Consider the following 27,381-nt stretch of genomic DNA (forward strand, 5'->3'; position numbering starts at 1 on the left):
GGGGACTCAGATAGGGGAGGGGCACTTGCTCCTAGCACCCCCTGCTGGGCGGGGGCCGGAGGGGACTCAGATAGGGGAGGGGCACTTGCTCCTAGCACCCCCTGCTGGGCGGGGGCCGGAGGGGACTCAGATGGGGGAGGGGCACTTGCTCCTAGCACCCCCTGCTGGGCGGGGCTGCAGGCTTGGGGGGGGGGGCTAGAGAAGCTTCCCTCCCTGACACTGTGGGCTCAGTCAGTAGAAACTGCGGGCGCAGGAAATGAAAGGGGGGGCATCCCATCGCTGCCTCCTGCAGGCCCAGAACCAGCACCCCCAGCCCCGGGATCTTACCCCCCCACCCTCGGCCCGGGTCAGGGCCCTCCCCACACGCTGGAACCAGCAGCAAGAGCCACAAAGCAGACACAAGGCGGGAGGTGCAAACAGGCCTTTTCTTGCCTAAAAGCTCACGACAAACTCAGGGAAATTCAGTCTCCAGTTCCACAGAGTGTCCTTTAGAGCCGCAGCCCCCACCCCCACCCCCGGCCAGCAGCTTCAGCCTCCCCAGCCCGGACCCCCTCACCCACCCCGCGGCAGGTTTCCAGTCAGTCAGACCCCTGCAGTCCAGCAGGCTCCAGCACCTGCCCGGTTACCCCACAAGGGGGACGGGGAGAGATGGGACATAGCCTGGGAGATCCAAGAAGCTGCAACCTGCCTCCTGGCCGAGCTAGCAGCATCGCCACGGAGAACGCAGCGTTCTCCAGCTGCAGCGTCGGCACGGCCAGGCTGAGCACTGGGAGAGGCCGGGGATCCGCCGCGTAGTCGGGGCCGTGCCCCAGCCCCCACGCTTGGCCATTTGCAATATTATTTAAAATGCAGATTAATAAATAATGGAGGCAGCTGCTCCCGCGAGTCCGTCTGCATCCCGTGCAGCGTCCGCCCCCAAGCCACAGCCCGAGGGAGCTCCCTGCCCCACCCCACCCAGGCAGGGGCCGTCTCCCAGCTGGACGCGGCGCGGCTGGTCTGCTCCTCTCCTGGCCGCTGGGGGGCTACCCAAAGTGGATGCGGAAGGTGGCGATCTCCATGGGGTCCATGTGGATCACAGTGCTGTTGGGGGAGGCCGCGCCCAGCGGGTACATCAGTGTCAGCGAGGTGGGCTGCAGGGACCCCAGCTCCAAGCCGTGGAACAGGCTCCCAAGGGAGAACTGCAGAGAGGAGGGGGCGTGGGGTGAGGGGCTGGCGCCTCAGGCTGTGCCCAGGCAGTGGGCATGGAGCCAGCGCCGAAAGGCAGCCTCCCCTTGTGGGGGCTGCGAGACGGGGGCCAGGATGTGGCGGAGAGCCGGTGCCCCAGGAACACAGCCTAGCCTAGCCTCAAAGCACGCTGCTCCCTCTGGCAGGCGCCCCCTCGCCACCACAACCTTCCCCCCCGGCCTGCCCAGGCCTGATCCGCAGCACCAGCGTGAGGGTGGGTCAGCTGCAGGGCTGCAGCGGGGGCTGGGGGGAGAGGGCACCGGCCGTGTCCCAGACCCACCTTGCCCCGGCGGGGGAGGGGGGTGTCACTGGCCGTGTCCCAGACCCACCTTGCCCTGGCGCGCGGGGGGAGGGGGGGGTCACTTGCCGTGTCCCAGACCCACCTTGCCCTGGCGGGGGGGGGAGGAGGTGTCACTGACCGTGTCCCAGACCCACCTTGCCCTGGCGGGGGGTGGTGGTGGTGTCACTTGCCGTGTCCCAGACCCACCTTGCCCTGGCGGGGGGGGAGGAGGTGTCACTGGCCGTGTCCCAGACCCACCTTGCCCTGGCGGGGGGGGGAGGGGGGTGTCACTGGCCGTGTCCCAGACCCACCTTGCCCTGGCGGGGGGGGGGAGGAGGTGTCACTGGCCGTGTCCCAGACCCACCTTGCCCTGGCGGGGGGGGGGGGGGGGTGTCACTGGCCGTGTCCCAGACCCACCTTGCCCTGGCGGGGGGGGGAGGAGGTGTCACTGGCCGTGTCCCAGACCCACCTTGCCCTGGCGGGGGAGGGGTGTGTGTCACTGGCCGTGTCCCAGACCCACCTTGCCCTGGCGGGGGGGGGGGGGGGGGGTGTCACTGGCCGTGTCCCAGACCCACCTTGCCCTGGCGGGGGGTGGTGGTGGTGTCACTTGCCGTGTCCCAGACCCACCTTGCCCTGGCGGGGGGGGAGGAGGTGTCACTGGCCGTGTCCCAGACCCACCTTGCCCTGGCGGGGGGGGGAGGGGGGTGTCACTGGCCGTGTCCCAGACCCACCTTGCCCTGGCGGGGGGGGGGAGGAGGTGTCACTGGCCGTGTCCCAGACCCACCTTGCCCTGGCGGGGGGGGGGGGGGGTGTGTCACTGGCCGTGTCCCAGACCCACCTTGCCCTGGCGGGGGGGGGAGGAGGTGTCACTGGCCGTGTCCCAGACCCACCTTGCCCTGGCGGGGGAGGGGGGTGTGTCACTGGCCGTGTCCCAGACCCACCTTGCCCTGGCGGGGGGGGGGGGGGGGGGTGTCACTGGCCGTGTCCCAGACCCACCTTGCCCTGGCGGGGGGGGGAGGAGGTGTCACTGGCCGTGTCCCAGACCCACCTTGCCCTGGCGGGGGGGGGAGGAGGTGTCACTGGCCGTGTCCCAGACCCACCTTGCCCTGGCGGGGGGGGGAGGGGGGTGTCACTGGCCGTGTCCCAGACCCACCTTGCCCTGGCGGGGGGGGGAGGAGGTGTCACTGGCCGTGTCCCAGACCCACCTTGCCCTGGCGGGGGGGGGGAGGGGGGTGTCACTGGCCGTGTCCCAGACCCACCTTGCCCTGGCTGGTGGTGCAGTTGAAGCCCAGGTGTTTGGCCTCCAGGCCACAGTCGAAGCCCTTGCGGTGCAAGATCAGCGCCATCTCCGCCGAGGGCAGCGAGTCGTCCTGGGACGGGGAAGCAGAGACGCGTGTGGCGGCCGCAGGAAGGTACATGGATCATGGGGCTGAAACCAGGATGTTTGTGCTTCGATCTAACCCGCAGCTCAGTGTCCTGGAGACCCATTCGGATCTGCACCGCTCTGCCATTGCTGAGCTGCTGGGCCCAGCTACGCGGCTGAGCAACGAGACAGGACCCGCTCCCGACACCCGGATTCAGGTCACAGCACCGCTAACACTGGGATTCCCTCCGAGACCTCTCCCCTCGGCTCCAGCCTGCGTCACTCGGAGCCTTTATCTGGCACCCGGCAGAACTCGGCTGAGATGATGAGACTCAAACGTGGGGGATGGATGCTGGGTACGAGAGCTCAAAGTGCCCCAGCACCTGTCCCTTTGCGTCCCACTGCAATGGCTTGGCCTGAGTACGCCACAGGAACCAAGCCCGGTGCAGCAGGCTCGCCCACGGACTCTTTACCTCACCCCTACTTCCCTCGCTTAGCGTCCATTGTTACTTGTTTGGAACTGGTCCCCTGGGTGTTCTCCCTCTTACCGCAGCTGGCTCAGACATTCTGTCTTTTTAGCCTTCCCTTCTTTAGCACAAACATCCCGTTTTCAGCCTCATGATTCATTTACCTCCCATGAAATGAGGTGTTAATTACTCGTCAGCCAAAGGGATGGGTGTGACGAAGTGGGACTGTTCTTAATGTTTCCTCTGAATACTGTGTGGGTGCCTCAGTTTCCCCTATGCATTTCTTAAGTCTCTAGGGGGTGGGATAAAGGCCAGTGTGCATAAATCACTGACACTCTGTCTCCCTGGCAACAAATGGCCAGGGCCCTTCCCCCCTGCAAGGAAATAGCTAAAGGTGAACAAAGAGATCAGGTGACCTCCTGGCCCGGGAAAGAGACAAAGCCCAGAGAAGGAGGGGCTGGAGGGGGTTTCACTTTGGAGCTGGCTGGGGACTAGGAGTGAGGGCAGACGGGGGTGTCTAGTTCGCTGGGTCAGAATGGACCCGGCCGAGGGGTCCCGTTCGCTGGACCTACAAGCTCTGTTTTAGACCGTGTTCCTGTCATCTAATAAACCTCTGTTTTACTGGCTGGCTAAGAGTCATGTCTGACTGCGAAGTGGGGGTGCAGGACCCTCTGGCTTCCCCAGGACCCCGCCTGGGCGGACTCGCTGTGGGAAGCGCACGGAGGGGCATATGCTGAATGCTCCCAGGAGAGACCCAGGAGGTGAAGCCGTGTGAGCTTCTTGCCCTGAAAACAGTCTGCTCCGAGGGAGAGAAGGCTCCCCAAAGTCCTGACTGGCTTTGTGGGGAGCAGTTCCAGAGCATCGCCTGGGGACTCCATGACAACGGGTACAGCTGGGCAGAGAGCCTGATCCCAGGCCTGAGCCTGCCGCGATGATGGGAACGGACAGTCTGACCCGCCCACGCATGGCGGTGGTGGGAGCTGTCGGGGTGCTGGGCTCGTTCCCATGGGGCCGGGGCTCTTACTGGGGCTCTTACCTCCGCCTGCAGCGTTCGAAGGTTGAGGATGTGGAAGTCACAGGGGACGGTGGCTGAGAGGGGCCGGAAGGACCTTAGGGCCGGGGGCGCTGGCTTCTCCTGAGCAACGGGCATCGCCAGCACCTCGGCGTTCAGGTGCATGGAGGTCATGTGACTCAGCAGAGAGGGGAAGCTGATTGGACGACTGTCCTGCACCTGCAACAAGAGCAACCAACCGAGTTGAGGGGTCTGGGGCAGCCCCGCCCTGCTGCTGGTAGGTACCCCCGCCTGTTGGGCTGGTCAGACCCACCAAGAGGGCGAGGGAATTCCCCAGCAGGGATCCACATGGGGCTCCCCCCAACACCCCGATGCAGGAGACCCAGACAGCAGGTCCCATCTGATCTGATGAGGTGGGACCCTTCCCCTCCCTGCTTTGGGGGGAGGCCAGGACTGAGCCGTTCAGGGCCCCCACTCCACCGCAGCCAGCCCGCCCCTCGGGCCAGTACTCCATCCCATGCACAGCACACAGGCCTAATCTACCGCCATCTACGGCTCAGGCTCCCGGCTGGGCTACACACTGACCGCGGCCCCAGCTACAGTCACCAGACAGCGCGGCAGCCGGCAGGTACCTCTCCGCTGCCCGTCCGGGGGCCGGAAAAGGGCCAGGCTAGGAACACGGAAGCCAGTTTGGAAAAGAAGCCGGAGCTCTGGGGGGTGACATGGGTGGGAGCAGGGGAGATGGGACGAGAACAGCGACGGTTGTAAGAGCTGTGTGGCAAAGTGCCAGCGCAGAGCCAGCCCCGCGCAGCATTCGGGGAAGCTCGGCGCCTGGCCGAGACTCAGCCCCCTCCCCCGAGCAGCACAGCACCTGCCGCCTCCACTGCAGTGCGACCACCGCTGGGGTGGGACGGCGCAACTGGTTCACAGCTGCACAGCACCGGGCTCACCACTCAACGTCTGCCCCTGGGCTCACCCCCAGCGCCCCGTGCCACAAGGGGGCTGGAGCGCCTGGGCAGCCCAGGCAGCGGGGAGCAGAATGGCGTGGCCTCCCGCTGGCAGGGCCCCCCTCACCTTGTTGGCCGTGGTGCGGCGCTCCAGCAGGAGGCGGAAGCGGTTGCAGGTTCGCTTGTTGTCCTTCAGCCCCTGGCCGAGGCCGCGGTTGTCATCCTGCATGAGGCGCCGGTCGAGGATCACCTCCAGCTGGCCTGTGGGGTGCAGGGAGGGGAAGGGTCCAGCAGGCCCTGAACACACCTGGGCCCTTAACCCTTCCTCCCATGGAGAGGGGCCCCGACTGGGCCCCGCTGCAGGGCTGGGGCAGGGAGAGACTCTGGACACAGGCTGGGGCAGCAAAGGGAAGAGGGGACATTTCTCTCCCAGAGTGCTAGGGCAATGCTTCCCCTGAGACACTGCAGAGCGCAGGGGCTTCCCTCGCCTGGGAGAGTCAGAGCCTCGAGTTATCAGAAAGGCAAAGCTCTGCACAACAGGCCCCTAGCGCCGCCTTGGGGCAATGGGCCAGCACTGCCTGCTGGGGAGAGCGCCCCCTGCTGAGTGCCCCACCCCGCTCCCTGCAGCCGAGCACCCCCCAGCGCCACCCTGGGACCAGCCCTGACTGCCCGGGGAGAGCACCCCCTGCTGAGTGCCCCACCCCACTCCCTGCAGCACAGCGCCCCCCAGCGCCGCCCTGGGACCAGCCCTGACTGCTGGGGAGAGCGCCCCCTGCTGAGTGCCCCACCCCACTCCCTGCAGCACAGCGCCCCCTAGCGCCGCCTGGGACCAACCCTGACTGCTGGGGAGAGCACCCCTGCCCCACTCCCTGCAGCACTGGCATTCCCTGTTCAGCTGCGACCAGCCTGGCCTTGCTTAGACTGGGAGCGGTGGTGAGCGTGGAGCTCAAGGAGACGCTGCAGCCAGGTGCAGATGGTTCTAGGGCACTGCCCCTCCCCAGGGGCCCAGCAGCCCTACTCACCGCTGTGCAGGCTGGCCACCCCCAGGGCCTGGGCCGTGTGCAGGGTCAGGCGGCTCTCCTTGTCCTGGATGTAGGCCATGGCTGGCATGGGGTAGAAGTTGGCCTGCAGAGGCAGCTTCTTCAGGAACCTGCGAGGCTGGATCTGGAGGAGAGGAGAGATCAGGGGGTGCAGCACCGGGCTCAGCACCGCTCCGAGCTCCACCAATGCCCTGTGCCCCACCGGGGGTTCCCGGCAAGCCTGGCCCCGGGCAGGGAGAGGCCCAGGAGGCAGGTGAGCGCGCTCCCTGGGGGTGCAGGGCGGGGAGAGACCCAGGAGGTGGGGGAGGACGCTGCCCTGGGGTGCAGGGCGGGGAGAGACCCAGGAGGTGGGGGAGGGCGCTGCCCTGGGGGGCAGAGCTGGGAGAGCCCGGGGGCAGGGTACTGGCTCTGCCCTGTCAGGGGAGATGCCCAGGAGGTGAGGGAGGGCGCTGCCCCAGGAACCGGGCAGAGGAGAGGCTCAGCAGGCAGCGAGGGTGCTGACCCAGGGACTGGGCAGGGGAGATGCCCAGGAGGTGGGGAAGGACACTGCCCCGGGGGGCAGGGCTGGGAGAGCCCAGGAGGTGGGGGAGGGCGCTGCCCAGGGCTGCCGGGCACCTGGAAGCCGTTGAGATCGGTGAAGAAGGTGTCCTCGCTGGCGATGCTGGTGCTGAGGCGCAGGGCCATCTCCTTGTTGACGTGGTCGCGGATGTCCACCAGGCAGGACACATCCAGGGACAGGCCCTCCACCCCTGCAAAGCAGACGGCTGAGATCACCTCGCCCGCCCCTGCCAGCTGGAATGCCAGGGACCCCAGCGCTCTGCAGGCCAACCAGAGCCCCTGCCCAGCGCCCCCAGCTCCTGCGGCACGGCACAGCCCACCCTGCGCGCCCCTCACCTGGCACGTTGTAGAGCCGCACCACCTGCTGCACATGCTGGTAGTAGCTGGCCACCTCCGAGAAGAAGGGTCCCTCGGTCACCCGCACCACGGGCGGCTCCTTGGGGGCGTAGGGCTGTGAAGGGAACAAGGGCAGTAACAGCCTGGAACCCTCTGCCCCATCCCCTAGGTCCCACCAGCCCTCCCAAGGCCTCAGTGCCCAGCTGCTCCTAGGTCTCTGGGCCCCTCCTTGTGCCCTGTACCTTGGCGTCGCCGTCTGGCAGGAAGAGGTAGGCCCCACTCTTGTCCTTGGCGCTCCTGGTGCCATAGATGAGGAACTCGCTGCTCAGCCTGTGCTCCTCCCCAGCCCGCCGGACGCTCTGCAAGGAAGCAGGCAGTGAGCGCGTGGGCACCAGACACGCTATGCTGCCCCCCACCCGCCCCCCTGCTCACCTGCAGCAGGCCGGTGAGGCCCGAGAAACAGGCCTGCATGTGCTGGTTGTCCAGGCAGAAGTCGTCGGAGGTGGCGGGGACGACGCGCACGGGGAAGACCTCGCGCGGGCGCACGGGCAGGTCACGCCCGTGCAGGTGGAGGCGCACAGACGACGTCAGCGTGGTGTGGCTGTCGAACGACTTGTACAACTGCAGGACGCTGAGGCCCAGTGCTGGCAGCCGGGTCATGATGGACACCTGCCAATCAGAGGGGAGATGTGAGTGGGACCCCTGCCCCCAAGCCCTGCCCAGGCTCAGCCCTGAGCCATGGAAACAGCCCTCAGCTGGGGGAGCGGGTATGACGAAGTGGGAATGTTCGTAATGTTCTGTCTGATACTGTGTGTGTGTGTGGCTTAATTCCCCCACATGTCACTGAAATGCCTAGGTGGTGGGACAGGGTGTGTGATCCTTGCAGACTACCTGGGCACAGACAATGCCTGACACTCTGTGGCCCTGCCAGAGCCCATCCTCGGCAAGAATCAGCCAGAGGTGTTGGAGAACAAAGCGAGAGGCGGAGACCAGGTGACCTGTTTGCCCCAGAAAGAGACAAAGGCCAGAGGAGGGGCTAGGCTGGGCTGCTGGAAGCTGGTCCGCCTGCAGCTGGGAGACTGAAGAGGGGAGAGCCCAGGGTTCTGGGCTTGGGATCCCCCCACCCCATGATGGACTTTGCTGAATGTTTCTAATTTCTGTGCTAACAGGATCTGTTCTACACTGTGTTCCCCACGACTAATAAACCTTCTGTTTTCTGTGCTGGCTGAGAGTCACTGCTGAGTGCGGAGTTGGGGTGCAGGGTCCCTTTGGGGCCATGTAAGGGTTCCCCAGGTGGACTCACTGTGGGGAGCTCACAGCATGAAGCAGGTGCTGAATGCTCTGAGGTCAGACCCAGGAGGCGCTGAAGCCAAGGAGGTTTGCCCTAGTGACTGTGTGCCCTGAGGGGAGACACACGGCACTGGAGTCCAGTCTGATTTCATCCAGAGCAGCGGGCCCAGGGCACAGCCAGGGAGAGCTCAGCATCCGCACCGGGCGTGGAGGGGACCCTGCCCAAGCCAGGGTGGGCAGGGCTGTGTGTGCCAGGGGGTGGAGGAGAGGCCTGTGGGGCTGCTGAGGGGGGCTATGGGGGGTGGATGAGGGAGCTGGGGGTGTACAGAGTGAGGTGTGCACGCTGGGGGGTGGGGACTGCTGCCAAGGGCGCTGTGTGCCTGGTAGGTTTTGCCCGGCTCAGGGCGTCCCCAATGAGGTGGGGTGAGGCCACAGCCCCCTCCTGTACCTGGTAGACATCGGGCACCATATCCGTGGCTGAGCTCCACTGGGCGCTGAGCTGGACGGCCAGGGGCTGCCCCTCCTCGGAGAGCACACGGACACGCGGGGAGCTCACCAGCAGTGAGACGACACTGAGCCGCTCCTGCTCCAGCGGGTTAAACAGCACCACGAACCTGCATGGGGACAGCGCTCAGCCACATGATGTCATGATCCCCCACAGCCCTCCACAGCTCCCAGCCCCTGATCCCCGACAGCCCCCCCACGGACCCTAGTCCCTGATCCCCGACAGCCCCCAGCCCCCCACGGACCCCAGCCCATGATCCCCCACAGCCCCCAGCCCCCCACGGCCCCCAGCCCCTCATCCCCGACAGCCCCAGCCCCCAACGGCCCCCAGCCCCTGATCCTCGACAGCCCCCAGCCCCCCACGGACCCCAGCCCCTGATGGCGCCCAGCCCCCGATCGCCCCCAACCACCCCAAGCCCCCTATCCCCGATGGCCCCTGTGATGTTATTGACATGAACTGTGACCATATAGATCATTGTTGCAACCGAGGTCCTGTAGTGGCACCAAATCTTGTATAAAGGGGGTCAAATGAGGTGTCTAAGACAAGGTTATGGTTTGCTGGTTATGATTATGCTGTCTGTATGTGTGTATCATTTTGTAGTTGAAGTTATGAATATTGGCTCTGTACTTGTATCTCAATGTGTTTTGAGTCTAAGTAGCCTCAGTGAAGCATTTGGTCAGCTTCTTGAGAAAGGAATTTGCAGATTAAGTGCCCAGTCAAGAAACACTTAACTGACAATGGATTTTGGGAGACGCCAATCCACATCTGAGCTTTCCTGGGAAAGTTCAAACTAACATGTAAACAATGGCGTTGGCCTGCAAACTGAGTCATGCATGAACATCAAAGAGTCCTGTGGCACCTTATAGACTAACAGACACTTTTGTGGGTGAATACCCACTTCGTCAAGCTTATGCTCCAATACATCTGTTAGTCTATAAGGTGCCACAGGACCCTCTGTTGCTTTTTACAGATCCAGACTAACACGGCTACCCCTCTGATATTTGATGCATGAACATGTGACTTGCCCGTGTGACTCCGAACTCCATCTTGCTGCTGTGATGTTCCCCAGTAAGAACAAAGGGGTGTCCTTCCACAGGGCAGAGAATATAAAAGGCCCTGGAAACCCCTCCATTTTGTCTTCAATCCTGCTTCTGACCTCTGGAGGAACCTTGCTACAAACTGAAGCTCTGAACAAAGGACTGAATGACTCATCCCAGCTGGGGATGTTCCAGAGACTTGATTTGAACCTGCAGTTTATTCTATCACTGCTACAAGCCTGAACCAAGAACTTTGCCATCACTGTATGGAATTGATTCGTTTAACCAATTCTAGCTCTCATCTATATTTTTTCCTTTTATGAATAAACTTTTAGATTTTAGATTCTAAAGGATTGGTAACAGCGTGATTTGTGGGTAAGATCTGATTTGTATATTGACCTGGGTCTGGGGCTTGGTCCTTTGGGATCAGGAGAACCTTTTTTTCTTTAACTGGGGTATTGGTTTTCATAACCATTTGTCCCCATAACGAGTAGCACTGGTGGTGACATGGGAAACTGGAGTGTCTAAGGGAATTGCTTGTATGACTTATGGTTCGCCAGTGGGGTGAGACCAAAATCCTCTCTGTTTGGCTGGTTCGGTGCCTTAATGGTAAAGGAACCCCAGCCTTGGGCTGTGACTGCCCTGCTCTGAGCAATTTGTCCTGAACTGATACTCTCGGAAGTGTTCCACCAAAGAAGCTGCATTATTACAGCCCCCAGCCCCCAACGGCCCCCAGCCCCTGATGGTCCTCAAACTCCGCTGGCCCCCGACAGACTCCGACCTGATGGCCCCCACAACCTTTGGCCCCTGACAGCCCCCCACCCCCGATGGCCCCTCCAGCCCCTAGCACTCGACAACCCTCTGACAGCCTCCAGCCCCCAAAGGACCCCAACAGTGGCAGGCTAGAGTGAATAGAGCGCTCAGCCACAGGGGCAGGCCTGGCCGCCGGCGGCCCCCAGGACAGAGTGAACACAGGGAGGGACCCGTCCCTCCAGCCAGGCCCTGCCCCAGCCCGGAGCGGGGGTGTCCAGGCCCTGGGCAGTCCCTCCAGCCAGGCCCTGCCCCAGCCCGCAGCGGGGGTGTCCAGGCCCTGGGCAGACCCTCCAGCCAGGCCCTGCCCCAGCCCGGAGCAGGGTGTGCACACCCTGGGCAGGGGCCGGGCAGCTCCTACCTGGGCGATGTGTCCAACTTGATGACGGTTTTCTCAGGCAGCGAGTCCTGGTTGAGGCGCATGTCGTCCTAGCAGAGAGGAGCTGAGTCAGCACCGTAATGCTCCCAGGAGAGCACCCCCAGCCCCCGCCAGCCCAAGGACCGCTCTAGGCAGAAAGGCAGAGATAGGGAGTGGGGCAGGCCCCCACTGTGCAAAGGGGCAGCAGAGAGCCGCTCCTGGGGAGCGCCCTGATGGTGGGGGTCACCCCCCGAACGCAGGCAGGGGCAGGGCAGTAGGTGCCGAGGGCTGGGGTTAGGACTGGAGTCTGGATCAAAGCAGGGAGATTAGGGTCAAGGATGTGACTGGGGCTGAAGTCAGGGCAGTGGGGCCAGGCTGGGGTCAGGGCAGCGGGGCTGGGCCGGGGTCAGGGCAGGGGGGCTGGGGCCGGGATCAGGGTCAGGGCAGCGGGGCTGGGGTCAGGGTAGCGGGCCCAGGCTGGGGTCAGGGCAGTGAGGCCAAGGTCAGGGCCAGGGTCAGGGCCGGGCTCACCGTGCCAAGGAAGGGCCCTGCGGGGTCGAAGCGATAGGCCTCCTTGTCGCCCAGCACCAGGTAGTGCGCGGCGTTGCTGATGACGCGTTTCAGGTTCACCAGGGAGTGGAGCAGCCTGGGCAGCCGGGCCGGAGCCGCGAGGGAAAGGCAGAGAGAGAATCAGTGTCACCGCTCCCCCACGGCCTCTCCCCCACAGGGATCCCCCGGTAGGGTTCACCCACCCGGCTCCCCCAGCCATTCCCGAGGCTCAGGGCCGTACCTCACACCGTAATCCACCACGACGGCCTCTTTGGCGGTGCCTGTGATGGCGTCGTGGTGCTGGAAGAGCCCCAGGGCACGCCGGGCCTCGGTCAGCAGGGCGTAATCCGAGAGCGGGTATCTGCTGTCCATGCCAGCGTGCCGGGCGTGACTCAGCGCCAGGCTGTACAGGATCTCTGCGCCCCTGGGCCGGACACAGACCCATGAGCCACAGCTCCTCCCCACGCACATCCCTCGCCCTGCGCCCGAACCCTGTGCCCAAATCCCCCCACTCCACCTCCACAACCCCCCTTGCCCTGCCCCTGCATCCCTCTCACCCCGCCCCCGAATCCCCTCGCCCTGCCCCCAAATATCCCCTCGCCCTGCCCCCGCATCCCTCTCACCCCATCCCTGAATCCCCTCGCCCTGCCCCCCATCCACCCTCGTCCTGCCCCCGAAACCCCTCGTCCTGCCCCCGAATATCCCCGCGCCCTGAATCTCCCCTCGCCCTGTCCCCGAATCCCACCTCGCCCTGTGCCCAAATTCCCCCTCGCCCTGCCCCCGAATCCTGGCCCACTGAATCCGCCTTGTGCCCTGAATCTCCCCTCCCCTGAAATCCCCCTGGCTGTGTGCCCTGAGTCCCGGCCCACCAAGCCCCTGCCCCCATCTGCCCCACCCCCAAACCTATCACTGACTGCACTCAGCTCCTTCCAGCCCAGCCCCCCACTCCCAGCCGTTCCCAGCTCCAGCCCCACACCCTCACCGGAGATGGGCCTCCAGCACGCGGTCCAGGCTCTTGTAGAAGGGCCGGGAGGTATAGTAGCCCGTCCAGTAGTGGTCCTCCCGGTCCGCATAGGAGAAGAAGTCCCCGCTCAGCACGGGGAAGCCGGGCGGCTTCATCCCAGGGACGATCCCGGTCCTCTTGGAGAGAGCGTCAAAGTAATCGGAGAGGGTCCCGAACTGCGCCTGCAGGGAGAGCGTGGCCCCGGGCCGCCCATGAGCCAGGTGGGCCCCCGGCGCCAAGGAGAGGGTGGGTGGAACCCCCCCACTCCGGGACGGCCAGGAGCTGGGAATGGGCGACAGGGGATGGATCACTCGATAACTGCCCTGTTCTGTTCATTCCCCTGAAGCACCTGGCACCGGCCACTGTCCGCAGACAGGACACGGGGCTGGATGGATACGGGGCCGTTCTTATGACTGCAGCCAGCCGAGGCCCCAGGACAGTAACAAACCAACAGAGCACCTGGAAAGCAGGTACACTGGCAAGGCCGGAGTTCTGCCAGCTACACTGTGTGTGGGGGTCCCCCATGTCCCCCCCATCCCACAGGGGGTGGGCGGGGCTCAGCATACACCTCCTGGAATCCCACAGGCATGGGCGGGGCTTGTTGTAATAAATCATAGACTCATAGAAGATCAGGGTTGGAAGGGACCTCAGGAGGTCATCGAGTCCCACCCGCTGCTCAAAGCAGGACCAACCCCAAACTGCGCCTACAAACGGACTCACTTGTGAGACTAGCTGTGGGAAGTGGCTAGAGGCTGCTCCGGGGTCCCCGTAACCTGCAGTCACGCTGTGCTGGGGAGGAGGGAGCCGGCCGGCAGCCAGCCTGCGCTAGTGCAACCCAACCGGCCTCCCGCCAGAAGCCCAGGCCTAGTCAGCAGGAGACGCAGGGAACCAGAGCCAGGGTGTGGCAATGAGGCCCCGCCAGTGGACAAGAGGGGAGGCCGGGCCTTGCACCCCCACCCCTTGGTCCCAGAGAAGAGGGAGGGCTGGCTACCGGAGGGAACTGCTGATTGAAAGGAGGGGCAGGGCGAGCTTCACCGTCCGGCCCCCAAGACGTGCTGTGCCGTCATTTGGCTTCCATCACCCTGAGCCTGGGAGATGTCCTGACCGGGCCAGGCCAAGACAAGGCCACGCCCACCAGCTCCAGCTCCATGCCAACCACTGCCTGGCATGGCAGACTTTGTCACCCCTCCCGTGTGCCCTTCTCCTTCCCCACCATATTCCTTCTCTTCCTGCCCCTCAAACGGGTCTGGCTTTGCCGGCCAAGCTGTGTGTCCTGCCGCCCTGCCGTGAGCCTGGGAGCAGCCGGAGACATGGCCTGCCAGCTCAACGCTGGGACGCGTTTGCCAGGTCTCGGCATGGCTGCGTGCTGGGCCTGTTTCTCCAGCAGGGAGACTGCATGAGTGAGCTGGCGCTGGAGCCAGAGGCTCCGTTTCTGGGCTGGGCTGGACTTTCCTCTCCCCGGCTGTTTGGCTGGTTTGGCCTTCTAGGAAACGGGCCCGGAAAACTATAGCACAGCCACCGCTCCAGCCCAGCTCAGCCAAGGCCCACTCCCGGAGGGGCCCCGGACAGCCTGGAGAGCACTGGCGGCTGTCAGACACGGGGCTTGGCTTCTGAAGGTCAAGGAAAGTGTGGGCCCCTTACTGAATGGGGGAGGCAACCTAGTGACAGAGGATGTGGAAAAAGCTAATGTACTCAATGCTTTTTTTGCCTCTCTCTTCACAAACAAGGTCAGCTCCCAGACTGCTGCACTGGGCAGCACAGTATGGGGAGGAGGTGACCAGCCGTCTGTGGAGAAAGAAGTGGTTTGGGACTATTTAGAAAAGCTGGACGAGCACAAGTCCATGGGGCCGGATGCGCTGCATCCGAGGGTGCTAAAGGAGTTGGCGGATGAGATTGCAGAGCCATTAGCCATTATTTTTGAAAACTCATGGCGATCGGGGGAGGTCCCGGATGACTGGAAAAAGGCTAATGTAGTGCCCATCTTTAAAAAAGGGAAGGAGGAGGATCTGGGGAACTACAGGCCAGTCAGCCTCACCTCAGTCCCTGGAAAAATCATGGAGCAGGTCCTCAAGGAATCAATTCTGAAGCACTTAGAGGAGAGGAAAGTGATCAGGAACAGTCAGCATGGATTCACCAAGGGCAAGTCATGCCTGACTAACCTAATTGCCTTTTATGAGGAGATAACTGGGTCTGTGGACGAGGGGAAAGCAGTGGATGTGTTATTCCTTGACTTTAGCAAAGCTTTTGATACAGTCTCCCACAGTATTCTCGCCAGCAAGTGAAAGAAGTATGGGCTGGATGAATGGACTATAAGGTAGATAGAAAGCTGGCTAGATCGTCGGGCTCAACGGATAGTGATCAACGGCTCCATGTCTAGTTGGCAGCCGGTATCAAGCGGAGTGTCCCAAGGGTCGGTCCTGGGAATGGTTTTGTTCAATATCTTCATTAATGATCTGGAGGATGGCGTGGACTGCACCCTCAGCAAGTTTGCAGATGACACTAAACTGGGAGGAGTGGTAGATACGCTGGAGGGTAGGGACAGGATACAGAGGGACCTAGACAAAATAGAGGATTGGGCCAAAAGAAATCTGATGAGGTTCAACAAGGACAAGTGCAGAGTCCTGCACTTAGGACGGAAGAATCCCATGCACTGCTACAGACTAGGGACCGAGTGGCAAGGCAGCAGTTCTGCAGAAAAGGACATAGAGATTGCAGTGGACGAGAAGCGGGATATGAATCAACAGTGTGTCCTTGTTGCGAAGAAGGCTAATGGCATTTTGGGCTGTATAAGTGGGGCATTGCCAGCAGATCGAGGGACATGATCATTCCCCTCTATTCTACATTGGTGAGGCCTCATCTGGAGTACGGGGTCCAGTTTTGGGCTCCACACTACTAGAAGGATGTGGAAAAATTGGAAAGAGTCCAGTGGAGGGCAACAAAAATGATTAGGGGGCTGGAGCACATGACTTATGAGGAGAGGCTGAGGGAACTGGGATTGTTTAGTCTGCAGAAGAGAAGAATGAGGGGGGATTTGATAGCTGCTTTCAACTACCTGAAAGGGGGTTCCAAAGAGGATGGATCTAGACTGTTCTCAGTGGTACCAGATGACAGAACAAGGAGCAATGGTCTCAATTTGTAGTGGGGGAGGTTTAGGTTGGATATTAGGAAAAACTTTTTCACTAGGAGGGTGGTGAAGCACTGGAATGGGTTATCTAGGGAGGTGGTGGAATCTCCTTCCTTAGAGGTTTTTAAGGTCAGGCTTGACAAAGCCCTGGCTGGGATGATTTAGTTGGGGTTGGTCCTGCTTTGAGCAGGGGGTTGGACTAGATGACCTCCTGAGGTCCCTTCCAATCCAGATATTCTGATTCTGAAGCCACGCAGCGCCAGCACTGGGCACTAGGGACGCTGCTCCAGGGAACACTTCCCATCGCAAATGCTTTGACGGGTTTTCCTTCTTCCTGCACCTTTGGTAGAAGGGGCCAGGCCATTCAGTGGGGTGCGTGCCTGGCACTGAGCGGGCAGAGGGCTCCCTAGGCCAAACCCCAGGCCTCCTTTTACCCTGTTTCATGGGACAGTGACAGGGTCGTGTTAGCACCTGTGACTCTTTGGGCCCTGTGACAAAGTGGGACTGTTCTTGTTTCCTCTGACTACTGTGTGGGTGCCTCAGTTTCTCCTATGCATTTCTTAGTCACCAGTGTGCATAAATGGCCGACACTCTGTATCCTGGCAACAAATGGCTGGGGCCCTTCCCTCCTGCAAGGGAATAGCTAAAGGTGAACAAAGAGATCAGGTGACCTCCTGGCCCGGGAAAGAGACAAAGGCCAGAAAGGAGGGGCTGGAGGGGGTTTCAGTTTGGAGCTGGCTGGGGACAGGAACTGAGGGCAGACGGGGGTGTCTGGCTCGCTGGGCCCCAGAATGGACCCGGCTGTTTTAGACCGTGTTCCTGTTATCTAATAAACCTCTGTTTTACTGGCTGGCTGAGAGTCATGTCTGACTGCGAAGTGGGGGTGCAGGACCCTCTGGCTTCCCCAGGACCCCGCCTGGGCAGACTTGCACAGAGGGGCATATGCTGAATGCTCCAAGGTCAGACCCAGGAAGGTGAAGCCGTGTGAGCTTCTTGCCCTGAAGACAGTCTGCTCCAAGGGAGAGGAGGCTCCCCAAAGTCCTGACTGGCTTTGTGGGGAGCAGTTCCAGAGCATCGCCCGGGGACTCCGTGACAGGCCCATATATTCCATCAAGACTAATATAACTCCCTGCACCCCCCGGTATCCTCCAGGGGGTGGGGCTCCACCTGCACACCCCCGGAATCCCCCAGATGGCGGGGCTCTCCCCTCATGCCCCTGACATCCCCCAGGGAGTGGGTGGGGCTCTCCTGGCCCCCCCAGCACGTCCCAGCTGCAGCCCCTTTGGGAGTCCGGTGCAGTACCTGCACGTGCAGGCTGGGGTGGGCGTTGAGGAAGTCGAAGAGGCGCTGGTAGTTGAGGAACTGGGCGTCCCACTCCTGGGGCTTGTCGTAGCGGAAGTCGTCTCCCAGAGGCACCAGCAGCACCTTGGTGCGGAACAGCTTGGACTTCTTGCGGTACTGGTCCAGCAAGAGGTGTGCCCTGCGGCAGAACAAGGCGAGAGGCCTCAGGGGGCAGGGCTAGCGGGTGCAGGCAGCGCGCCCTGGAGCCAGCCAGGAAGGCTCAGCCTCTGGGGCCGAGTGGCGGGGCGCAGCTCACTCACCGTTCGGCCACATTGGCCTCGGTGATGGCTCTGGGCGGCACCTTCCATGGACAGTTGATCCTGCCCCCAGGCAGGCGCTTGAAGTCAAACTGGCAGCAGATCTTGGGGTCAGGGCCGCAGGTGTGGGGCACGTCGTAGCTGTAGAAGGGCATCATGTGGCAGAAGATATCAGTGCTGGAGTCTGGGTCTGCAGAGAAGCAGTCAGCTGAGACGGTGTGCCCACCCCGGGCGCTGTCTGCCTGTGCGTGGCTGTCACAGCTGAGCAGGCAGCAGCCGTGCCAGCCGGGCAGCACCAGGGCACTCCTAGGGAAGGCAGCGCCCATGGCGGGGGTGGGCCTGGCCCCAGGTTAGCGGGACGGGAAGCAGCCAAGGGGGAGGGGAGGAGAGGCTGTGGCAGAGCAGCAGCTGCTGGGGCACAGGGCTGCCCGCTGACCACTAAGGCGCTGGCTAGCGAGAGTCAGGGCAGAGCAGGCGGGCAGCCAGCGTGCTGTGTCCCCCAGGCCCCACCCATGGGAGTTTGGGGGAGGGGAAGAGAGCCCCCAGCCCAGCCAAGAGCCAGGAGGGGGAGCCCTGCTTCAAGTGCCACCGGAGGCAGGAACGGCGGCAGCGGGGCCACGGCCCAGGGAAGGGGAGCCCAGCTTGCCTGCACTCCAGCTCCAGCAGCCCGGGCTGGGGCAGGACAGGGCAGCCGCACCCGAAGGACGCTGGGACCCAGCCGCACACGGGACGGGAGCAGCGGGGGCCTGGAAGGGCAGGCTCGGCTTAGCGCCAGAGGCCCCCAGAGGCCCTCAGGAACTGGGACAGGCGGGAGGGGGCTGCTCCTCGGTCAGGCGGCCGCATGTGGGCAGGGATCAGTGCGCCGCCAGGAAAGAGGGCAGCAGCCGTCACCCCACCCCCACTCCCAGCCCCAGGCACCCCTCACCCCACCTCTGGTCCGGGCCCTCACCCCAGGTCTGTCTCCACATGAACTCCAGGCTGTGGGTGGCAGCGAAGTGCTTCTTGATGGCGTAGTGCACCCTCTGGATCAGCATGCTGGTCAGGTTGGCGCGTCTCAGCAGGTAGGGCATGGTGGCGCTGTGCCCAAAGGGGTCGACGGCCCAGCCGGACCGCGGGGTCACACCTGAAGGGAGTCGCCCCACAGACTCATTAGGGCAGGTTGCGCCCCGAAGGCACCGAGTGAGGCTGAGTGGCGCGGGCCTGGCACCCCCTCTGTAAGGGCGCGGCCCCAGGCGTGGGCAGCACACCCAGCCCCACAGCCCCCACAGCCCCCTGGCCACGGTCCCAGCCGTGAGCAGACAAGGGCAGGGCGGGTCTGCACCGCCGCACCCCTCGCCCCCCCGTCACTCACCGATGTTCTTCTCCAGCCACTGGTGCCCCTCGATCAGCTGGTCGATCATGGCGAAGTAGTGGGAATTGGCCTCGTCGGGCATCACCCAGCCGCCCGTCACCATCTCCAGCTGCCCACTGCCAACCAGCCTGCCGGGGGCACCAGAGAGTCAGGGGCAGAGAGACGGCCCATGGCCAACATCCCCACCCCACAGCCAGCGCCCCCACCCCCCATGGCCAGCGCTCCCACCCCCCGGCCAACACCCCCACCCCACAGCCAGCACCCCCGGCCCCACGGCCAGCCTCTCAGCCAGCGCCCCCACCCTACGGCCAGCGCCCCACCCCCCCATGGCCAGCACCCCGCCCCACAGCCAGCGCCCCCACCCTGCGCTCCCGGCCAGCGCCCCCCCCCCCCCACGGCCAGCACCCCCACCCCACAGCCAGCACCCCGCCCCACAGCCAGCGCCCCCACCCTGCGCTCCCACCCCCAGCCAGCGCCCCCCCCCCATGGCCAGCACCCCCACCCCACAGGCAGCACCCCCACCCTGCGCTCCCACCCCCCGGCCAGCGCCCCGCCCCCCACGGCCAACACCCCCACCCCACAGCCAGCACCCACGGCCCCACGGCCAGCCTCTCAGCCAGCGCCAGCGCCCCCACCCTACGGCCAGCGCCCCACCCCCCCATGGCCAGCACCCCGCCCCACAGCCAGCGCCCCCACCCTGCGCTCCCACCCCCGGCCAGTGCCCCCCCCCGTCTCACAGCGCAGGCTGTGGCCCCCCATACCTGCGCACCGCAGCACGTTTCTGGGTGCTGATGTTGTCCCACCACTTGGAGAAGAAGGAGATCTCGGACCAGATGAAGCGGCGGCGCGGGTCCTCCTGCAGCTTCAGCACCATGCTGTTCAGGATGTGCTGCGTCTGGTCTGCGTAGTACTTCTCAAAGGTCTTGATCCAGCCTGCGCAACAAGCACAGGGCAGGGACTGAGTGCGGAGCCCTGCCTGGGGGGCTACGTTCCCTCTAAGCTGCATGGCCACGCAGCAGCCTATTAAGTGCCACGCAGGCACTCAAGGCTGCAGCAGGGAGCGATTCCTCTCCCTCAGCCCCAGCCCCAACCCAGCCTGGCACAGACCTGCCGCGGCTGGGGGAGGGACACCCCTCTCCCTGGTCGGTCCTGTGATGCTCTGTACCTTGGGGGAACACCCTGCACCCCTATGTTCATCCTTATAATATGATTGTGTGGGATCCAGTGCAAAGTTTGTCATATCGGGTGTCTTCAGAAGGCTCATGGTGCACTGAGCATTGTTGTTACAGTGATGTTATACGTTATAATTTCCTGTATATAGTTATGAGGCTAAAAATGTGTGTTCATGGCTTAAAACAAGCCCAGGCAAAACTCTCCAGGAGCAGAGAGGCAGTTCACACCTCATCAGGGCATGGATGGGACAAACCCAGACCAGCCTCACAGGAACAAAGGACACTGGCCTAGGCAGCAACAAAGGGTCTGTTGGACTCTCGAGTGAGTCACCCCCCTTCCCTTGGTCAGTTTGGGACTGTGATGAGGTCATGCTCACCTGACTCGGGGGGGGGGGCAAAGCTAAGAGGGAAGAAAGGACATGATAAAAGGGAGAGATGTTTATCATGCTCGCTCTCTCTTCCACCTACACCTACAGACACCCCCACCAAGCGACTGAGGTGCTGATCAAAGGGGAGAGCCTGGCTGAAGGGCAACCAGCCAGCCTGTGGTGAGAAGCATCTAAGTTTGTAAGGGCTCTGAAAGTGTTAAGATCAGCTTAGAATGTGCTTTGCTTTTATTTCATTTGACCAAATCTGACTTGTTATGCTTTGACTTGTAATCTCTTAAAATCTATCTTTGTAGTTAATAAATGTGTTGGTTTATTCTACCTGAAGAAGTGCGTTTGGTTTGAAGCATGTCAGAGACGCCCCTTGGGATAACAAGCCTGGTACCTATCAATTTCTTTGTTAAATTGATGAACTCATATAAGCTTGCAGTGTCCAGTGGGCATAACTGGACACTGCAAGACGGAGGTTCCTAGGGTTGTGTCTAGGACCGGAGATATTGGCTAGTGTCATTCGATTGCACAATCCAAGCAGCGGCTGGCCAGAAGTGCTCACTCACATGCTGGGAGCAGCTTACACGCCAGAGGCTGTGTGTGACCAGCCCAGGAGTGGGGTTCTCACAGCAGAGCAGGGTGAGGCTGGCTCCCAGAGAGGAGGATTGGAGTGACCGAGCAGATCACCGGTCCGGATAACACCAGGGGAACGTCACAGTGGCGTAGAGAAGCCCCTCTCACGGACCAAGCCCGGGTGCTGCTGCGGGAGCTGAGGGGAGTCCTCTCTCCCCATTGCAGCCCCGGGGGACCCTGCACCCCAAACCCCTCATCCCCACCGCCATCCAGAGCCTGCACCCCAACCCTCTGCCCCAGCCCTGAGTCCCCTCCTGCACCCCAAACCCATCATCCCCACCCCCATCCAGAGCCCTCACCCCCCCACACACCCAACCCTCTGCCCCAGCCCTGAGTCCCCTCCTGCATCCCAAACCCATCATCCCAGGCCCCACCCCAGAGCCCGCATTCCCAGCCGGAGCCCTCCACCCTGCACCCCAACCACCTGCCCCAGCCCTGAGCTCCCTCCCACACTCTGAACCTCTCAGCCCCAACCCCAGCACTTGAATTTAGTTATGTGCACCAATATGGAGGTGATGTGTCACACAACACCTCCATATAGGTGAACAAAACAAAATTCATTCTGCACATGGGTTGGAAAAATTAGAGGGACACTGCTGAGAAGCCAAAGGGCCGTGTCTGGGATCCTCCCTCCGTGGGGCCTGGTGGCCATGCCTGGGACCCTTCGCCAGGGGATCCCCACAGCTCAGCCTAGGGCATTAAGCCCAGGGCCAGGCTCCAAGGCCCCCGCCTGCTCCATGGGCCCACTCACCTGGGTCATTATGGGAGTGTGGCACCACGAACACCTGCAGGGGCTCCGTGTCCCACTCGTGGGGCTCGTAGGTGATGTCAAAGCCCTGCTTCCACACGCCACCGTCCTGGTTATCAAAGGGCAGCACCGAGGCCACGGCCAGCATCTGCCAGCCCAGAGACCATGCTCAGTGGGAGCAACTAGCCTGCGGCCGCCAGTCCCACCGGGCCGCCAGCCTCAGCCCCAGACCCCGGCACCGGGGCTCCCTGGACACCAGCCTCAGCCCCAGTCCCCTCTGACCCCCCTGCCCTTCACCCCCCTCTATTTCCCTGCCCTTCACCCCCCACAGGCGACTCCCCCTCCGAACCCCCAGCCCCCTGCAGACGGCTCCCCCTCCGAACCCCCAGCCCCTCGGCCCCCCTCAGGCGGCGCCCCCTCCGACACCCCAGCCCCTCGGCCCCCCTCAGGAGGCTCCCCCTCGGACCCCCCAGCCCCTCGGACCCCCTCAGGCGGCTCCCCCTCTGACACCTCTGCCCCTTGGCCCCCCTCAGGCGGCTCCCCCTCCGACCCCCCAGCCCCTCGGCCCCCCGCAGGCGGCTCCCCCTCTGACCCCCCAGCCCCTCGGCCCCCCGCAGGCGGCTCTCCCTCCGACCTCCCAGCCCCTCGGCCCCCCACAGGCGGCTCCCCCTCCCACCTAGGCCCCCGGCCCTCGCTCACCTGCAGGTCTGGCTTCTGGCCCCCGCTCCCCAGCGCAAACTGGCAGTCCTGTGGGGAGATGGAGAAGAAGCTGGGCCGGCTCTCGGGGGGCAGCACCCAGGAGCCATTGGGTGTGTGGTAGGGCAACAGCACCGGCTGCCCGTCCGCGTGGGCCGTCAGCTCCAGCACCGACTCCTTGATGTGGCTGATGATCTCGTGGTTCTCCTCCAGCAGCTGCTCCAGCTGCTCGATGCGGTTCTGCAACGCCGAGATCTGGCTCTGCAGGTCACAGACACGGGCTGAGAGCAGCCCCCGGGGGGCGAGGGGGCCCCCAGCCTAGCGCTCCCCCAGCCGCTCCCCAGCCCACCCTGCAGGTCACAGACACGGGCTGAGAGCAGCCCCCGGGAGGCGAGGGGGCCCCCAGCCTAGCGCTCCCCCAGCCGCTCCCCAGCCCACCCTGCAGGTCACAGACACGGGCTGAGAGCAGCCGCTGGGGGGCGAGGGGGCCCCCAGCCTAGCGCTCCCCCAGCCGCTCCCCGGCCCACCCTGCAGGTCACAGACACGGGCTGAGAGCAGCCCCCGGGGGGCGAGGGGGCCCCCAGCCTAGCGCTCCCCCAGCCGCTCCCCAGCCCAGCCTGCAGGTCACAGACACGGGCTGAGAGCAGCCCCCGGGGGGCGAGGGGGCCCCCAGCCTAGCGCTCCCTCAGCTGCTCCCCGGCCCACCCTGCAGGTCACAGACACGGGCTGAGAGCAGCCCCCGGGGGGCGAGGGGGCCCCCAGCCTAGCGCTCCCCCAGCCTAGCGCTCCCCGGCCCACCCTGCAGGTCACAGACACGGGCTGAGAGCAGCCCCCGGGGGGCGAGGGGGCCCCCAGCCTAGCGCTCCCCCAGCGGCTCCCCAGCCCACCCTGCAGGTCACAGACACGGGCTGAGAGCAGCCCCCGGGGGGCGAGGGGGCCCCCAGCCTAGCGCTCCCCCAGCCGCTCCCCAGCCCACCCTGCAGGTCACAGACACGGGCTGAGAGCAGCACCCCCCTGCCCCCGAAATGCCGGGGGAAGCTGCCCATTCATCGCCCACGAGGCACCGCAGCAGCTCCAGGGGATGCAGATTCACGCAGCTGCAACCCAGAACTAACGGGGTCCCTGGACATTCGCTCAAGTCGCTCTTTTCCCGCAGAATGTTTGGGTTCAGTGACCCCCCATTTTCCAGCAGAGAGTGGTGAGCACGAGGGCCCAGCAGGGCTGCCTGGGGGGCCACCAGCGTAACAGCTGCTGGACTGATGGCCTGGCAGTGCACTCTGCAGGGAGCGGGCCAGGGGCTCGGGGGGGGGCTCCTCCTCCCAGTCAGCACTGGGGGCCTGCCATGCAGGGAGCAGAGTCAGGGCTCAGTAGGGAGCGCTCTCCTCTCACAATCAACGAAGACCCCATTGCCCCAGGGCGGTGCTAGGGGGCACTGTGCTGCAGGGAGTGGGGTGGAGCACTCAGCAGGGGGCGCTCTCCCCGGGCAGTCAGGGCTGGTCCCAGGGCGGCGCTCGGGGGTGCTGGGCTGCAGGGAGTGGGGTGGGGCACTCAGCAGGGGGCGCTCTCCCCTGGCAGACAGCGCTGGTCCCAGGGCAGTGCTGGGGGGTGCTGGGCTGCAGGGAGTGGGGTGGAGCACTCAGCAGGGGGCGCTCTCCCCTGGCAGTCAGGGCTGGTCCCAGGGCAGCGCTGGGGGGTGCTGGGCTGCAGGGAGCAGGGTGGGGCACTCAGCAGGGGGCGCTCTCCCCTGGCAGTCAGGGCTGGTCCCAGGGCAGCGCTGGGGGGTGCTGTGCTGCAGGGAGTGGGGTGGGGCACTCAGCAGGGGGCGCTCTCCCCTGGCAGTCAGGGCTGGTCTCAGGGCGGTGCTAGGGGGTGCTGGGCTGCAGGGAGTGGGGTGGGGCACTCAGCAGGGGGCGCTCTCCCCGGGCAGTCAGGGCTGGTCCCAGGGCGGCGCTGGGGGGTGCTGTGCTGCAGGGAGTGGGGTGGAGCACTCAGCAGGGGGCGCTCTCCCCTGGCAGTCAGGGCTGGTCCCAGGGCGGCGCTAGGGGGTGCTGGGCTGCAGGGAGTGGGGTGGAGCACTCAGCAGGGGGCGCTCTCCCCGGGCAGTCAGGGCTGGTCCCAGGGCGGCGCTGGGGGGCGCTGGGCTGCAGGGAGCAGGGTGGGGCACTCAGCAGGGGGCGCTCTCCCCTGGCAGTCAGGGCTGGTCCCAGGGCGGCGCTGGGGGGCGCTGGGCTGCAGGGAGCAGGGTGGGGCACTCAGCAGGGGGCGCTCTCCCCTGGCAGTCAGCGCTGGTCCCAGGGCAGTGCTGGGGGGTGCTGGGCTGCAGGGAGTGGGGTGGGGCACTCAGCAGGGGGCGCTCTCCCCTGGCAGTCAGGGCTGGTCCCAGGGCAGCGCTAAGGGGCGCTGTGCTGCAGGGAGTGGGGTGGGGCACTCAGCAGGGGGCGCTCTCCCCTGGCAGTCAGGGCTGGTCCCGACCCCCCAGGCTAGCGCTAAGGGCGCTGGGTGCAGAGGTGCAATCCCAGACAAAAAGCATGTTCAGTCAATCTGGGCAGGCAGCCAGAGCCCAGCAGCTGGCGAATGCGTCAGCCTCCCAAAGCCCCCTGCAGGTAGGGTGACCAGACAGCAAGTGTGAAAAATTGGGACGGGGGTGGGGGGAAATAGGAGCCCGTATAAGAAAAAGACCCAAATATCAGGACTGTCCCTATAAAATCGGGACATCTGGTCACCCTACCTGCAGTGCCACCCAGACAGGGAGCCATCAGCACTCCCCTGCCACAGACTGTGCCGCTGTCCAGCTGCTGCCACGTCCCACCCCAGAGGTGGCTGCATGTCAGTGGTGGGCGAGCAACCCTGGAATAGACTTGACCCACACGTGGTGCACAACCCTGGGACGTTTCTTCCCCAAGGGGTCTAGGTCCCAGGGAGCTGAGATTCCCGGGTCCCTCAGCACTCAGCCTCCCCAAGCTGCCAACACGCAGCGGGTGAGCAAGGGGGGACTCCCCTGCAGGCACCATGGGAGGTGATGACAGAGAGCCCCAGCCCCACTCCCCAGCCCCTGGGGGCCAGGGCCACTTACCCGTGGGAAGTTGCCCCCGCTCTGGTGCCGGGCAGGGTCGTGCTGCACTCGGTCCAGCATCAGGTAGAGGGAGAAGACGGCGACGCAGAAGATGGCAGCTCCGCACACCGTCACCTGCTTCTTCAGCTTCATCCCGGGGCTGCGAGGACCCACCTGCCACCGAGTCAGCCAGAGAGCTAGGTCAGGGCCCCATGCCAAGCCCCTTGCCCCCCACTGCGGCCAGCCCCCAGACGGACCCCCAACCCCCCCTTGCGCCAGCCCCCCGACAGGCCTCTTGCCCCCCACTTGGGCCAGTCCCCCCCCGACGGGGCCCCACTCCCCACCTGGGCCAGCCCCTCAGCAGGGCTGGAGGGTGCCGAGGCCCCACAGGGGCAGGGGGCCCACGGCAGAGTCTGAGCGCAGGGAGGAAGATGAAGGAGTTGAAGGAAGGAGCAGCCGGGCTTCATCTTGCCTTGCACGACCCCTGGGTGCGGCTGCCCTCCTGCAATGGGGGGTGGGGTGAGTGTCCACCCCACCCAGGCGCCCTCGGCCAGCGAAGGGCTCCCAGGGCCTCGCCCTCACGCACCAGGCATGGCGCTCGGACACAGCCGGCCAGCGTGCCCAGCCCAACCTGCCTCCTGCACCCTGGCTGGGCCACCCAGCCCCAGCCCCCAGTCCTGGCTGGGCCGCCCCACCCCCAGCACCTCGCCACCCCCCAGGCTCCGCAGCCCTGGCTGGGCCGCCCCACACCCAGCCCCCCCAGGCTCTGCAGACCTGGCCGGGCCACCCCACACCCAGCCCCCCCCAGGCTCCTCAGTCCTGGCAGGACCGCCCCACACCCAGCCCCCCCAGGCTCTGCAGACCTGGCTGGGCCGCCCCACACCCAGCCCCCCCAGGCTCTGCAGACCTGGCTGGGCCGCCCCACACCCAGCCCCCCCCAGGCTCCTCAGTCCTGGCTGGACCACCCCACACCCAGCCCCCCCAGGCTCTGCAGACCTGGCTGGGCCGCCCCACACCCAGCCCCCCAGGCTCTGCAGCGTGGGCTGGGTGAGCGGTGCCCTGTGCTGCCCGGCCCACAGCGACGCGCGGCGCCAGCGCTGCTCACTGACTCAGCAGAGGGGCCTGGGGGAGCCCTATGGGGCCCAGCCAGGAGCCTGGCCCGCCGGGCGATGCCGCCCTGCCTGCCCTGGAGCCCAGGCTGCGTGCAATCAGGCTGCAGCAGGGGGGTGCCGGAGCCCCTGCCCCACGCCGGGCAGAGCACAGCTGTGGCCTGGTTACCCTAATCCCCCCTGCGCTGGAGCCGGGCCGACGGTATTTTTAGTCTGTGAAGCCTGGGATGGTGCCAGGAGCTGGGCAGGGAGCAGAGCGTTAATTACACCCTGCCCTGCACAACCCCCAGCCAGGCACATGGCACTGCCCGCACAGGAACCTGCTCCCCAGCAACGAAGGGCACTGGATCCCCTCCCCCACTGCACTGTCACACACCCCCTCTCCCTCCTCTCACTGCACTACCGCCCCCTCCCCCTAGCTCCACCACCACCGGGTCTCCTTCCCCCACACTGCACCACCACACACCCCGCCCCCCCCCCCACTGCACCACCACACCCTGCCCCCACACACTGCTCCACCACACCCTGGCCCCTCCCCCCCACTGCACCACCACAACCCGGCCCCTCCCCCACACTGCACCACCACACCCTGCCCCCCACACTGCACCACCACACCCCGGCCCCTCCCCCACAGTGCACCACCGCCCACCGCCCCCCCACACTGCACCCGCATGCCCTGGCCCCTCCCCCACACTGCACCACCACACACACCCTCCCTCCACACTGCACCACCACACCCTGG

At 64.6% G+C, this 27,381-nt stretch overlaps 1 protein-coding gene across 2 annotated transcripts; it reads right to left on the bottom strand.

Moving 5' to 3' along the window:
• Positions 1–1,022: 1,022 nt before the first annotated feature.
• On the bottom strand, positions 1,023–25,683 carry MAN2A2 (mannosidase alpha class 2A member 2). Of its 2 annotated transcripts, XM_065412120.1 has the most exons (23): positions 25,552–25,683; positions 22,482–22,739; positions 21,786–21,930; positions 19,614–19,785; positions 18,853–18,980; positions 18,451–18,624; positions 17,505–17,691; positions 17,206–17,383; positions 12,759–12,961; positions 12,018–12,200; positions 11,759–11,873; positions 11,231–11,298; positions 8,966–9,131; positions 7,660–7,896; positions 7,470–7,586; positions 7,228–7,342; positions 6,949–7,082; positions 6,316–6,457; positions 5,421–5,554; positions 4,979–5,056; positions 4,371–4,565; positions 2,764–2,874; positions 1,023–1,178 (listed from the first exon to the last, which is right to left on the bottom strand). In XM_065412120.1, exons 1-23 carry the CDS (start codon positions 25,681–25,683, stop codon positions 1,023–1,025), a joined length of 3,528 nt encoding a protein of 1,175 aa, XP_065268192.1. The 2 variants fall into 2 exon arrangements, with proteins under 2 accessions (XP_065268192.1, XP_065268193.1); XM_065412121.1 differs by lacking the exon at positions 4,979–5,056.
• Between the last annotated feature and the right edge of the window lie 1,698 nt (positions 25,684–27,381).

The sequence above is a fragment of the Emys orbicularis genome, chromosome 10 (assembly GCF_028017835.1).
Source record: "Emys orbicularis isolate rEmyOrb1 chromosome 10, rEmyOrb1.hap1, whole genome shotgun sequence".
NCBI classification, from domain to species: domain Eukaryota; kingdom Metazoa; phylum Chordata; order Testudines; family Emydidae; genus Emys; species Emys orbicularis.